Here is a 12,635-nt window from a genome sequence, read left to right as displayed (position 1 = left end):
ACATTTCAAATATAGAACAGAAGATATAATTATAAAATGAACAATATGTATAGTATCAAAGCAATATCACTTTTTACCAAAAATGAAAAAAATATTCATCAAAATTAAATAATTGAAGATATCATCATGAAATGAACAAATCTGGGAGAGGTCTACCTGACCTCTAGTACTTATATTATAATATCAAAGCAATCAAACTTGTGATCTGAACCAGGTCAATATATTACTTTCCTTTTCCCCAAAAACTGAAACTATTCCCCAACTCTGAACTGCGATCGGTTACAATACAATGGAACGCATAGATGACAATATGTTTACTACCAAAGCAATCAGACTTGGTGTTGAAAAAATTTAAAATATCACTTTTTACCAAAAATTACAAAAATATTTATCAAAATTAAATAATTGAAGATATCATGAAATGAACAAATCTCAGAGAGGTCTACCTGACCTCTAGTACTTATATTATAATATCAAAACAATCAAACTTGCGGTTTTTAATAAGGAGTTGAAATGTCAATTTTTGCCAAAAAAGACAAAAATATTCATTAAAATTAGAGAATTGAAGGAAACATCATGAAATGAACAAATCTAAGAGAGGTCTACCCAATGTACATATACACCAAGTATCAACGCATTCAGGTTTGTAGTTTTCAAAAAGAAGTCAAAAAAGTAAAAAGTTGACACGGACAATGGATGGCGGTGGACAATCAATCACTCATATGATAAGCTTCGCTCGACATCGGAGCTAACAAAAAACTATTCTGGTTGAACCAGTTCAGCAGGAAAGTACTTTGTTGGCCGAGGTCGGCTGCATGGGCGTTGAGCGTATTTTCGTCGATTCATCAAGACCCTAAATTTTGGGTCCGCTTTTAAGCGCTCGTCAATTGTATTTATTATTTCATTGAGTTTGTCCGTTCGCCAACTTGGCTTCTGACATAGCACTGCTCCGTCAATCTCGCCCTCTTCTTCTGACATAAGCTCTGCCTTGACGTGCTTCCATATAGGCCTCTCACTCTCTAAAACTTTTAGTTGCCGTCTTTTCATTAACTGTAGATATAAAATACATCATTTTTGAAATATGAATATTACTGTAGTTTACAATTTGCAGCATGATTTGCAAAATTGCTGACTACTATCAGTCATTTAATATAGCTGTAAGCTATACAATAGCAGTAAACAATGTGCAATATAAAGCATTTTTTTTCTAAATAAGGATTACTGTCAAACATGGTCAGATACTGATATATCTATTGTTTACTGTAGATTTGATAGTACTACAACACTTTTGTGTGGCGATAATTTGCTAATATTTGATAATATGCTCGGCTCAAATCACCGAGCATTCTGATGGTTAACAAATGCCAGGTCAAATGTCAGCCTCACGTGCAAAAAGCAAACATTATTTTGCATGAAATGTTTTCTTGCAACCAAAAACATTTGCTAACAATGAAAATAAGTTTGATTTTACTTGCATTTCATAATAAACTGACATTTATGCTATTATAATCGCAACAGAATAATAATATTTTTACAACAAGTAGGGTATAGCATGTGGTCATTTGCTACCAAACCAATGCGTTCATGTTTATTATTATTTGAAACTTTCATTCAAACTAATGCTTACCATTACATTAAAATCATTATTTCTTGTTTTTACTGATGATTTCAATTGTAATATTGTATGTAGGCTTACCAAATGCACCAAACAATTCAATGGGCTAGCCTGAAAATATTACCTTTAAAAACATCATCGAAGATGGGATATTAGACAAACACATTTAGTCAGAGATTTTGCCAAGCTGGTTGGTGGTGACCGGCTTCAACTTGCACTCAGAATTAGCTACCACCACTGAAATGTTCATGACCAGGACAATTATCATTTTAATTACTCACTGACTGGCATGCATCCTTTAAGTCGTGGATTAGAATTTGTAAAACAATGAACCAAGTTGTGTCTTATAAACAGAAAAAGTCAATTTTGTAAAATTATACCCAATTGTTTGTAAGTAAACACTTTCTGACAATACACAAGTCCTTCAATTTGAAAGCTAAAATTCTGTCAAAATCACTTCCCGGTATATTATGGTCAATGCAAAGGTTATGGTCTGTTCAATGCATAAGTAGGTAAAATACATTTGAACTGTTAATCATTGCGATTGATGTCAAAACTTTTTTCAACACTACTTTTACCTTTTAAAAATTTAGTATTCACACTTATAGTAGCTGATAATTACCTTATGCTGTCTGCTTCGAATCCTTCTTCTCGATTTTTGTTGGTCGCCAAAATCAGGATTTTGACTTTCACGGAATTTTACCCTTTCACTATTGTATCTTTGTGTCACAGAAACTGCAATATAAGTGAAAATACAATGTGAATGTACTTATTTCCTTTACTAAACGTTCACCCATGACTCGCAAACAGGTACAAAAAAAAAAAAAAAATCATTATAAAAAGATTTTGTTAGCACAGATGAGTAAGATCTGCAATATTCAAAGTTGAATAATGGTTGCCAGTTAATAAATGTATTAATCATAACAATTCAGGAAGCATGCACTTGATATTGATAAAAAATAATTAGCATGGTGGTACCGGGTACCAATATGAATACAAATGGAGTTATTTTTTATGATGTTTAGTAGGCTATGTATAAAGAATATATGTATTGTTGCACATTTTGTAGCTTTAAGGCATGCAAATATTATGTATGTGTGCAATTAATGACCGGCGAGGATTCATTCAACCCCAAACAAAATACATCCTTGAGTTATATTTAAATAATTTTTGTGAGGGCGAGATTACATTTGTTACCTGACCACAGTATGCCAGATCTAAATATGTGAGGGCATAATCATTATATAAGGGCCAACAACAAATCGTGATATTGCCCTAATGACCATATGTTTGATTACATTAAACATGCATATACCATGCACAACTACATTTAACATACATCTCCCACACCTGTTCCAAAATAACATTCATATTTTGTAATATGCAATATAATACTTAATGTATTATATAATAAGTGATACATTACGCAATAGCATGCAGTTTTGTACAACAACTGTGAAATACACAATAAATGTTTTAGTAATGTGAAATGGAACAGGTGTAAATTATTTCAAATGCAAGTTATTCTGTCACTCGCCAGATAAAACTGTCAACATGTTGAAGTGACTGTGAAAGTTTTCTCAAGATTATACCCTATCAACTATCTGTATTCACATGTTGCTCAGCTTAGAATGTTCTTGTGAGCATCAGCATGGTATGCATAAAATGTGTCACTGCGATCTTACATGACGCAACGATTCAGTTGTACCTTTGCCAAACATATTCACATCATATAAATCCCAAATATCAGATGGCGTATCTTACAATATCTATTCTGGCACGTCTAAGTGTAGTTGAATGGCTCAGTTCAAAACCTTGAAAGCAATAACAGCCAGGACAGGAGCAGTGCAGTGAACATGGCATGTTCTTGGTGTAGCTGGATGGCTCCATTCAAAACCTTGAAAGCAATAACAGCCAGGACAGGACCAGTTCAGTGAATGTGGCAGGTTCTCAGTGTAGCTGGATGGCTCAGTTCAAAACCTTGAAAGCAATAACAGCCAGGACAGGAGCAGTGCAGTGAACATGGCACGTTCTCGGTGTAGCTGGATGGCTCCATTCAAAACCTTGAAAGCAATAACAGCCAGGACAGGACCAGTTCAGTGAATGTGGCAGGTTCTCAGTGTAGCTGGATGGCTCAGTTCAAAACCTTGAAAGCAATAACAGCCAGGACAGGAGCAGTGCAGTGAACATGGCACGTTCTCGGTGTAGCTGGATGGCACCATTCAAAACTTTGAAAGCAATAGCAGCCAGGACAGGACCAGTTCAGTGCAGTGAATGTGGCATGTTCTTTGTGTAGCTGAATGGCTCTGTTCAAAACCTTGAAAGAGAGGACTGGAGCCAGCACTCCCGTGCAGGGAACCTGGCATTGTATTCAGTGTAGCTGGATGACACGGTTCAGTTCAGTGAATCATAATTTATTATGCCCAGTATAGTTTTAATGACATCAACCATGTGATATACTTTCTAATATCTACTTGCCAAGCAATATACCACGAAATATCCATTTTTATTCCATGTCATGCACAACAACAGTGAGAAGTGATGAATATTCAATAGTGGTACCACTGTCTTCATCTAAGATGGAGGCATTATTAGAAGGTGATTTGCAAACATTAGTTTAATCATCTGTGCTGACATCTAGGAGAATCAAGATGTTCAGATAAGTAAACATCATGGGTGGTACTAACGATATATATGTAAATTCATGCTTTTCTGATGTGACATCAATAACTTTTTGCAGTATGCTAATAACATTCTCTTGGGCAGGATATTGCCTGAATCATGATTTATCAATATTCTCTGAATAACTCATTTGTAGAAAAGGTATTTGACAACACAATGTGCCAACAGGAGTCTCATCTTCACATTGCTATGGTAGTATGCTGTAAAAGCTGATAGGGAAGACTCATCATATTCTGTAGACACAAATGAGTAGACATTTCCAGTATCTTAAGAGGTTTGTTAATGATAGTTGTGATGCCTTTGGTAGGGGATGACTAGATCTTACATTTACAGTCATTGTTTTTATTACATTTGTGAAACTATGGGCCATCTTGTTGAAACCACATCAGGACACTTGTGGTCACATTCAAAAACATTCTAATTGGAGAAATCAGAATGATTTACTGTCTCTTGTGCAATGTACTGCTTCCAGATCAGTTGAATCTGTGCATGACTATGACACACCTCAGCATCTGCCTTTAATTCCAGTGATAACTCCTCACAAACACCACATCAAAACAGCAATTCTGAATAAATGTCCGTCATGCCATGGAAAAAATATTCCAGATCATAACCAATTTTCAAGGCATCTGAACAGGTTGAACAATGAATGAGATGTTTTTAGTCTTGTGTACATAGTCATTCGGTGGTGAGGGAACTTTAGCAGACATAAACGTGCTTTGAAAAGTCAGAAATAAAGTCTATGTGGTCCTCTGAACATTTACATACCAGGTTGAGAGATGGACTGAAACAAAGGATTCAAGTTGCACATTGATTTGTTGGCCATCAAGGTTCATTATATCTTGGTAATCTGACTGTTGCAAGATCACATTAATAGCACAAAGACTCCCACTATAGTAAGTACTAGTATTTAGATTTCAAGGTTTTCTCAGTGTCTTCATTTACTTGGACGTTTTTCTGCCATTTTAATGTTAGTTCATTCTTTGTAGACTATAGGCACTGTGGTTTTTGCATAACAAAAAGACTTGTCCGCATCATGGTCAGAACGTTAACATTACTAGTTTCAAAGTGCAATGATGACAAGAAAGGTGAACACAGAATTTTAAATTGACTTGCCCCTATGCTGTGTATATATTTTGAAGTGTCTATGTTGAATGATAGTTTTGAAAATTAAATAGTGACAGTGGTACTATATAAATGTATACTACAACTATGTACAAATATAATTCATATAACGAAACCCCCTCCAGTATTATGGGACTGTGACACACAGCATAGGATAGTACCGGTATATGCTAGTCAATCCTCATCACATATATACTATATAACAAAACAACAACCACACATGAATCTCTGTTTAACATAGTCAACACTACATCCAATTTGTTTATCAAGATGCAAAACAATTAGCTCCAACTTTGTTATCAAAAAACAGATAACAATACTCTCCATAGGCAGAGTATATCATGTACAGTGTATATGTTGTAGGTAAACAAATGCTGTCACAACAGCCCGCCCCATGATTAAAGAACTGATTGTACTGGTGAGTTGTTTAACATAGAAAATCTTGAATAAATTAGTTTTGTGATATGCTATCTTGTTCAAGTTAGCAAGTTATTTTTTTCACTCTCTTGGAGATATTTCTCCAAAAACACAGAAACATTTTATAGCGTTTTTACTGAAATTAATTTTTGACTATCATGACCATAAAAAATATCACCTTCTTTTATGGAAGAACAAACAATAAGAAACTGCCTTTTATTTGAGATCGTTGTTAAAATGTGTGTGTGAATAGAATACGCCGTTGTGGCATCAGCGTTTTTGACACTGTGGTAAAAGGGGTGGACTAGATCCTTAACGCAGCTGTCACACCGGCTCATGCACAGCACAATGTGAACACAATATGACGGACAAACACCCTCTATCGCCAACTTATTTATGCTTGTCATTACACAAGATGCCGTCAGAGGTTACAGATCGAATTTTGAACTGGTCAGACGAAGAAACATGATTACTGATATCTGTATGGAGAGAATCTAATATTTTCAAGGAATGATGGTAGAGTATATGCTGTGATTGCAGAAAAGCGGCTGGAAAGGGGTTGTACAGGAAGTCATTACAATGTCAACGGAAGATCAAAACTTTACGTATAAGTACAGAGAAGTGACTGAGCACAACAACAGAAGCGGTAGAGATTTGAAAACTGTGCCATTTTGGGATGAACAACACAAAATATTAGGTGGAAGGCCAGCATTCAATCCTCAAACACCGGTGTTTTTTCTAAGTGAGAACGTGAGCTGACAATTCAGCAGACTAATATTTCCACCACAAAAAAACAGTGTCAACACCGGAGTTTTTTTTAGACATGTGTGAATGTAGCTCCTGTGTGTCTGTAACTAAATCTCCCAAGCAAATGTATGAAAAAATACTTGATCATATTATTATATATCTCATGTTTGTGAAAATATATACATTAGCAAAGCTGCATGCTTAATAACGACTGGGAAAGTCATACCTATTAAACTATTGCTCATTTTTTCCCTCTTGCTAATTTAATTGAGACTACATGCAGACTGAACCAGCTTCATTCTAATTTGTTTTATGATTATTTTGAATGAGTAGTTCAACCAACTTTGTCCACCAGGAGGTGAAGTTAGCACCAAATGACTTGAATCAATGAAGCTTTTAGCTTGAATTGAAATCTTGATTGTTGGAAATGTGTATGTAAATTTGGTCATTCGTTGGGCCACTTGGTGAATGTAACTTAACAAAACCAATATAAATATTAACATACCTTGATACTCTAAATGAGTAAATTTGTCTTGAAACTTGTCCTTTAAAACATTATTCAATTTTTCTCTCACACCACTATTTCGCACAGATTCAATTCTACAATAGAAGAAAGGATTAAACAATTTAATGTACACAAAAAATAGTGCGCTATTTAACATCATCCGAAAGGCACGATTTGTTGGTGCCGAATCATTGTCGACTTCACCAACCCGTGCAAGATCAGCCTGGGTAAACGCGTATTTTATGTTAAAAAGGCCAAGTTTGATTGGGTGCACCTATTGGAAAGGTGCCCTATCAGATGCTGTGTAACATTGCATGCTAAGCTAAAGAACAAAATGTTCGAAATAGTGACATGTAGCACGATTACTTACAAAATTTCTAATGAAACTGTCTTCATTGCAACAAACTAGCTAGTAATAACTCAATTGCTTGGTTTTGGTGATCGGTGAGACTTTTTATCTTGAAAAACTGCGTGATCTGTTTTTCATTGGGTTACCATTTAACAAAAAACGCCCTACTGTATTTTGATTCAAGATAACTGATTGCCTATTTATTTTGTCGCATTTCCTCTCCTTGTTGTTAAGGGCACCCATTCACTACACACTGTAATGGTTCAATCTGCCAAGGGTTAGTTTGGATAGGCAATTTAAATGATTTTTGAAAATTTTGAATTAATAGATTACATTTAATACCTGGTAATTAGTTAATATCAAAATAATGGATGTTCGAATAGAAATAGAGTTATTAAAGTAGAGTATAATATTTCCATCTTTGACATGATACCACTGCAATACAAATATTATTATGCATTTCTAAATCCTGCAAGAGTAGCTTCTATAAAGAATACTTGCCTCTCTTCTGGTATGAACTGGTAGCCATCTTGTTTTGATAAATTTTTCAATGTTCGCTGCAATATAAAATATTTTGAATTACACACCAATTTTGTCAACAATGCTGAGTGCATCACAGAAAAATGCACAATTGCATACTAAAAATGCACACAGAATCATATACAGTATGTATCAAGTTAATAGCATGCATTTGAATTCATACACACACAAGAAAGTGAAACACATTTGTAAGGCTTAGAAAAAACATATCTCTGTTTCTCGTTTCCACGCGCATCATTTTGAACTACTGTAAAACATGTTGAAAAAGTGGCATGCAATTTTAGCGAATGTGTGTGAAATGACGCAATAGCGAAATGTTGATTTAGCGAATCTCTCTTGTCATTGTTGATTTCTATGTTTGCCGGCCATTTTGAAGTCATTAGCAACATCTTGAATTAGGAAATCAATTCTCTCACTAAATTCGCAAAAAAGACATGCTTGTGAAAAAGACATGTTTTACAGTATATGCCTCAGACGTTTTCTTTCCTTCTGAAGCATTCCAAAATGCGCTTGTACTCGCACTTGTCTCAAATCTCCCCAAGGGATCTCGCCACGCTGTTCGGTGGTGGTCAGCCCCGACTGGCACTCAAAATTAGTGGCCACCACGGAAATGCTCCCGACCAGAACTATTGTCCGATTGTTATTTTAATTATGTACCGACCGACACGCTTCCTGCCAGTCGTGGATTATAATTTGTAAGCAATAGACCTAGTTGCACGATCCGTAGCGGCTAGTCAATTTTGTGAAATTAGCACCTCTTTGTATGTAAGTAAATACTTTCTGTGATAGACAGTCTTAATTAGATTGAAAGCTAAAATTCTTTCAAAATCAATTCTACCTCGATATAACATGGTCAAAGCGGAGTTCACGATCAGTTTACGCTACTCAAGAAAAAAATCAACGTGTTTATTGCGTGATTTGGTTAAGTACATTTGAACTGATCACAACCATTCGGAAAACTTTGGATTCTACCGGCATTACCATGCGGCATTCTGATTGGTTAATGGAATTATTGATCCATCAGGTCAAAGAACACGTGCCTGTCAACTAATACGTCACAAACATTATGGCGGGCTGTGTTTTTTGACAGAAGCGATCGAGTGATCAAAAATATTCACTCCCGATAAAACTAAGTCAAATTTAAATAAGTAAATTTTTTTGCTTGGCATCATGACTGAGTAAGAGGAATTATTGGTATAATCGGTGAATAACATCGTGAAGTAAGTTATGTCACATCGTAACTTTGAAAGTTCAGAAGTTTTATTTGTTCGTTCATTACTGTGAATATAGAAGTTGATGGTACGAATAATAAATTACAACAATACTCCAAATAATTATGTGGTCGATTTTTTGAAGGAGAATGTATTTAGAGTAAATAAGACCGTGAACATATTCCTGGCTGAAACGTTTCAAATGCGTTTTATTTAACTTTTTACAATAGACATTAATATTGCAACAATAATTTATTTGTTTCTGTTTTTTAGTCTGCAGCATTCGTATTTTGAATATTTTAAATTTTTACATTAAAAACTCTTCTAAATTGTGAAATAATTTCAAAAATATTTTACACTGCGACTGAACTCATTAATATTCATTGCTAATTAATATTCATATAGCTCATCAATATTCATGACCGACCGGCACTCACGTTGGGCTGGCGAGATCCCTGTCCCCCCCATTTTAGCGCGATTAAAAATTAAAACAGAGGTTTTTTTTCCTGGCCTAAGTACATCATTATTCTTAAGGAGAAGCATGTTGACTACACAAGTAACTCACTCATTAATTTCTAATTCTATTTTTTGTTCATATATTCATTTTTGTGATTGGAACATGGTTATTAAAAAAATAGCTGTGATCGGAATTACTGTAATTGTGTGCTGTACACAATAGTGAAGACAATAGTTTAGAAAATTTATGGATGAACAACTGTTTGCTCTTTCACTTTGCCGGGAAGTGCTTGTAGACTTCCAGTTACCATATTGTTTATATCTCAACAAATGAAACAATAGTGAATAAATTATACCAGTAGGAAAAAAACACTAGAAAATATAAACTTTGCTTACAGCTGAACTGAAAATGCACATGATATGATCAAATGGAATTTCTAATCCTATGATTAACAATAGTGAAGATACTTCAGGTGATTATAAATAAGAGAAATTTACTTACACTAAGTTCACGTGGAGTTCTTATATTACTGGTAGTTGACTCACCACTACAGTCTTGCGGAATATTTTTTTCAACTACTTGCATATTTGATTTCTCCACAAGAATGTTAATTTTTTCTAAAACCTTTTCTTGGAAGGCATCCTGATTTTTCTTCAGACCTTCAAGAAATGTATTTATAGCGACTTGCCCTAAAAGAAAAAATATTGATAATAACTATTTATAATTGCATGAAAGCTTTTTCCGATAATGAGATATGTTTGATATTATAAAATAATCAAATTAAATGCAAAAATGCAATTACGGTACATGTACTGAGACTGTTAAATAATATGACATCATCTAGCTCAGTAAAATAAAGACTATAGAGATATTGATCAATTGTGTTCATTTGGTCAAAAATTAACCATGATGGAACCTTGTGATTGGTGCTAACAGTATTTAAAGTTTGTGACATACATGAAGAGTTATCTTATAAATTTATTAAAAGAATATTTTCAAAAGATTTCCTATGTCCCTTTATGCAAGGGGAAACATCTTCATTGGGTAAAAGATAATTACATAATAGAATTACCCCCCAGAAATTATGTTTAATGGAGTGTTTGAAAGCTTCTGTTTAAGATAGGTGATTAACATTGCAAACATTTTTTATTCAAATTCTCCAATTCAAGTCAATTCTACGTCACAAACTGGTCAAAATCCCCCAAACATTGCCAGCAACCAATCACTGACTAGCTTAAACAATAGCTTTTCCTGACGATAATACTTAGCAACTATATTACCCCCATGCTAACTTCAAAAAATCTTTTGTTTTTGTCTTGTTTCCGGTCTGTCTTAGAGAATATGCTATTCCTTTCAAAACTGCATTCCTATACAGTGCAGTACATGCAAGTTTAGTAAAATTTAGGTTTGTGCATATTATAAATGTAATAACTCAAGACAAAATAATTTGTGACTCAAGCAATCTTCTTTTAAATTTACCAGCTTTGTTTAGCCTTGGTCATAACATGACGTCACTAGATTTTAAACTAGCATAATAAGCCATGCCCTACCCTAAGAAAGGTGTGAAAGTCGTTGAAGAGAACAATGCCATGTATATAAACAAATACTAGGAAATGAAACACATGATTGTAGCAGACAATGACAAGTGTGTCGGGTACAATGTACGTCGACAATGGGCTTAATATGGCATGATATGGTAAAATGTTATAGTCAGCAGTAATATCTGGTTAGAGCCCAAAACAATCTGAATTTTAGAAAAACACTTGACAATCATAAGATAAAAAACTGGTAGGGTCACTGAAAAATATAGGTTATTACATAGGCCATGAGCCGATGCTCTAAAATAGCGTGAAGCTAGGCGATTAGGTGCCGTACGCGAGCGCCGGTTCGAGTCACGCACGCAGTACGTATTTACTATAATTAGACATAGTCTTTACCTTGCCGTTTATTCGGTGTTATTTGCTTACTTTACTTCCTATGTCGACAGCAACTATGAGTTTAAAAAATATTTCTCAGTACTTATTCACTGTTAAAATGCTGTACCATTACTTTCACCATCCTACTACAGCCAGATCTGAAGGCCTTTGCCGCATTCTGGCCATGCTGTGTGGCGCGTATCGCGTGGACGGGTTTCACGTTCTCTGCACGTAATAAGCTCGGTTATTAAGCATCCTTTTTTGGGGATGCCCGGTGGCCGAGGGGAAGACGTGTAGTGGCGTGAAGCTAGGCGATTAGGTGCCGTACGCGAGCGCCGGTTCGAGTCACGCACGCAGTACGTATTTACTATAATTAGACATAGTCTTTACCTTGCCGTTTATTCGGTGTTATTTGCTTACTCTAAAATACAAGAAAGTAACATTACAACATATAACAATACCTTGAACATTGCCCACAACTGGTGATCCTTCATTGCTACTAGCACTCTCATGACTTCGTCGATTTAGAAATCTCATGTCTGGGCTTGGAGTACTGTGTAAAGATGGTGTTCTGGAGGAAAATGCACCGTTGGCAAGTTGATGACCACGGAGCGGTCCAGGAGAAAATGGTTGAACACCGTCATCTTCATTCCACGGGACATTGGGATCCCCGTTGAAATCTCTTACGCCAGTAGCTGGGTTGACTAAAACGTCATCTAAAATATCCTGTCTAGAAAGTGGTCGATTGCGTCTCATCATTGTGAAGTTGCAAATAAAACTTGATAGTGTTGGCAGAATGACGAGAGTTACGTAAATACAATTTCTAATTGTGAACAGATTTAAATGAACCACACATTTCCCGTCATGCCATGAGAAGACGCCCTAAGTTACCTATTATATAGGTTTATGCTTTAGCTGAATTTATGCAGCGTGTATGTACACTTTTTGATGTACATATATGATTTACAAAATACCGTATACTAGTAAATAACTTTATGGATTTAAATAAATTTTTCAAAAGTTTCAGTTCAGCTATTTTATTCGCATAATCGATTGTGATAATACTTAGCA

General features: G+C 35.1%; 1 protein-coding gene across 1 annotated transcript; it reads right to left on the bottom strand.

Annotated features, from left to right (window-relative positions):
- Nucleotides 1-497: 497 nt before the first annotated feature.
- LOC146725346 (uncharacterized) lies at nt 498-12,136 on the bottom strand. Its single transcript, XM_085496405.1, has 6 exons — nt 12,026-12,136; nt 10,150-10,337; nt 7,942-7,997; nt 7,092-7,186; nt 2,238-2,350; nt 498-1,050 (listed from the first exon to the last, which is right to left on the bottom strand). The coding sequence occupies exons 1-6, from the start codon at nt 12,099-12,101 to the stop codon at nt 760-762; spliced, it is 819 nt and encodes a 272-aa protein (XP_085352531.1). The 5' UTR covers nt 12,102-12,136; the 3' UTR covers nt 498-759.
- Nucleotides 12,137-12,635: the final 499 nt, after the last annotated feature.

This window comes from Saccoglossus kowalevskii, unplaced genomic scaffold, assembly GCF_978046115.1.
Source record: "Saccoglossus kowalevskii unplaced genomic scaffold, keSacKowa6.1 SCAFFOLD_291, whole genome shotgun sequence".
NCBI lineage: Eukaryota > Metazoa > Hemichordata > Enteropneusta > Harrimaniidae > Saccoglossus > Saccoglossus kowalevskii.
This window is presented reverse-complemented; position numbering and strand designations above follow the sequence as displayed.

Excerpts from the sequence above, each read along its gene's own strand:
- LOC146725346 (XM_085496405.1), bottom strand. The coding sequence starts at position 12,101 with ATGAGATTTCTAAATCGACGAAGTCATGAGAGTGCTAGTAGCAATGAA. Across the intron at positions 7,187-7,941 it reads CAGTTCATACCAGAAGAGAG|AATTGAATCTGTGCGAAATA; the intron begins GCAAGTATTCTT and ends CTTCTATTGTAG. Across the intron at positions 2,351-7,091 it reads TACTCATTTAGAGTATCAAG|TTTCTGTGACACAAAGATAC; the intron begins GTATGTTAATAT and ends CTTATATTGCAG.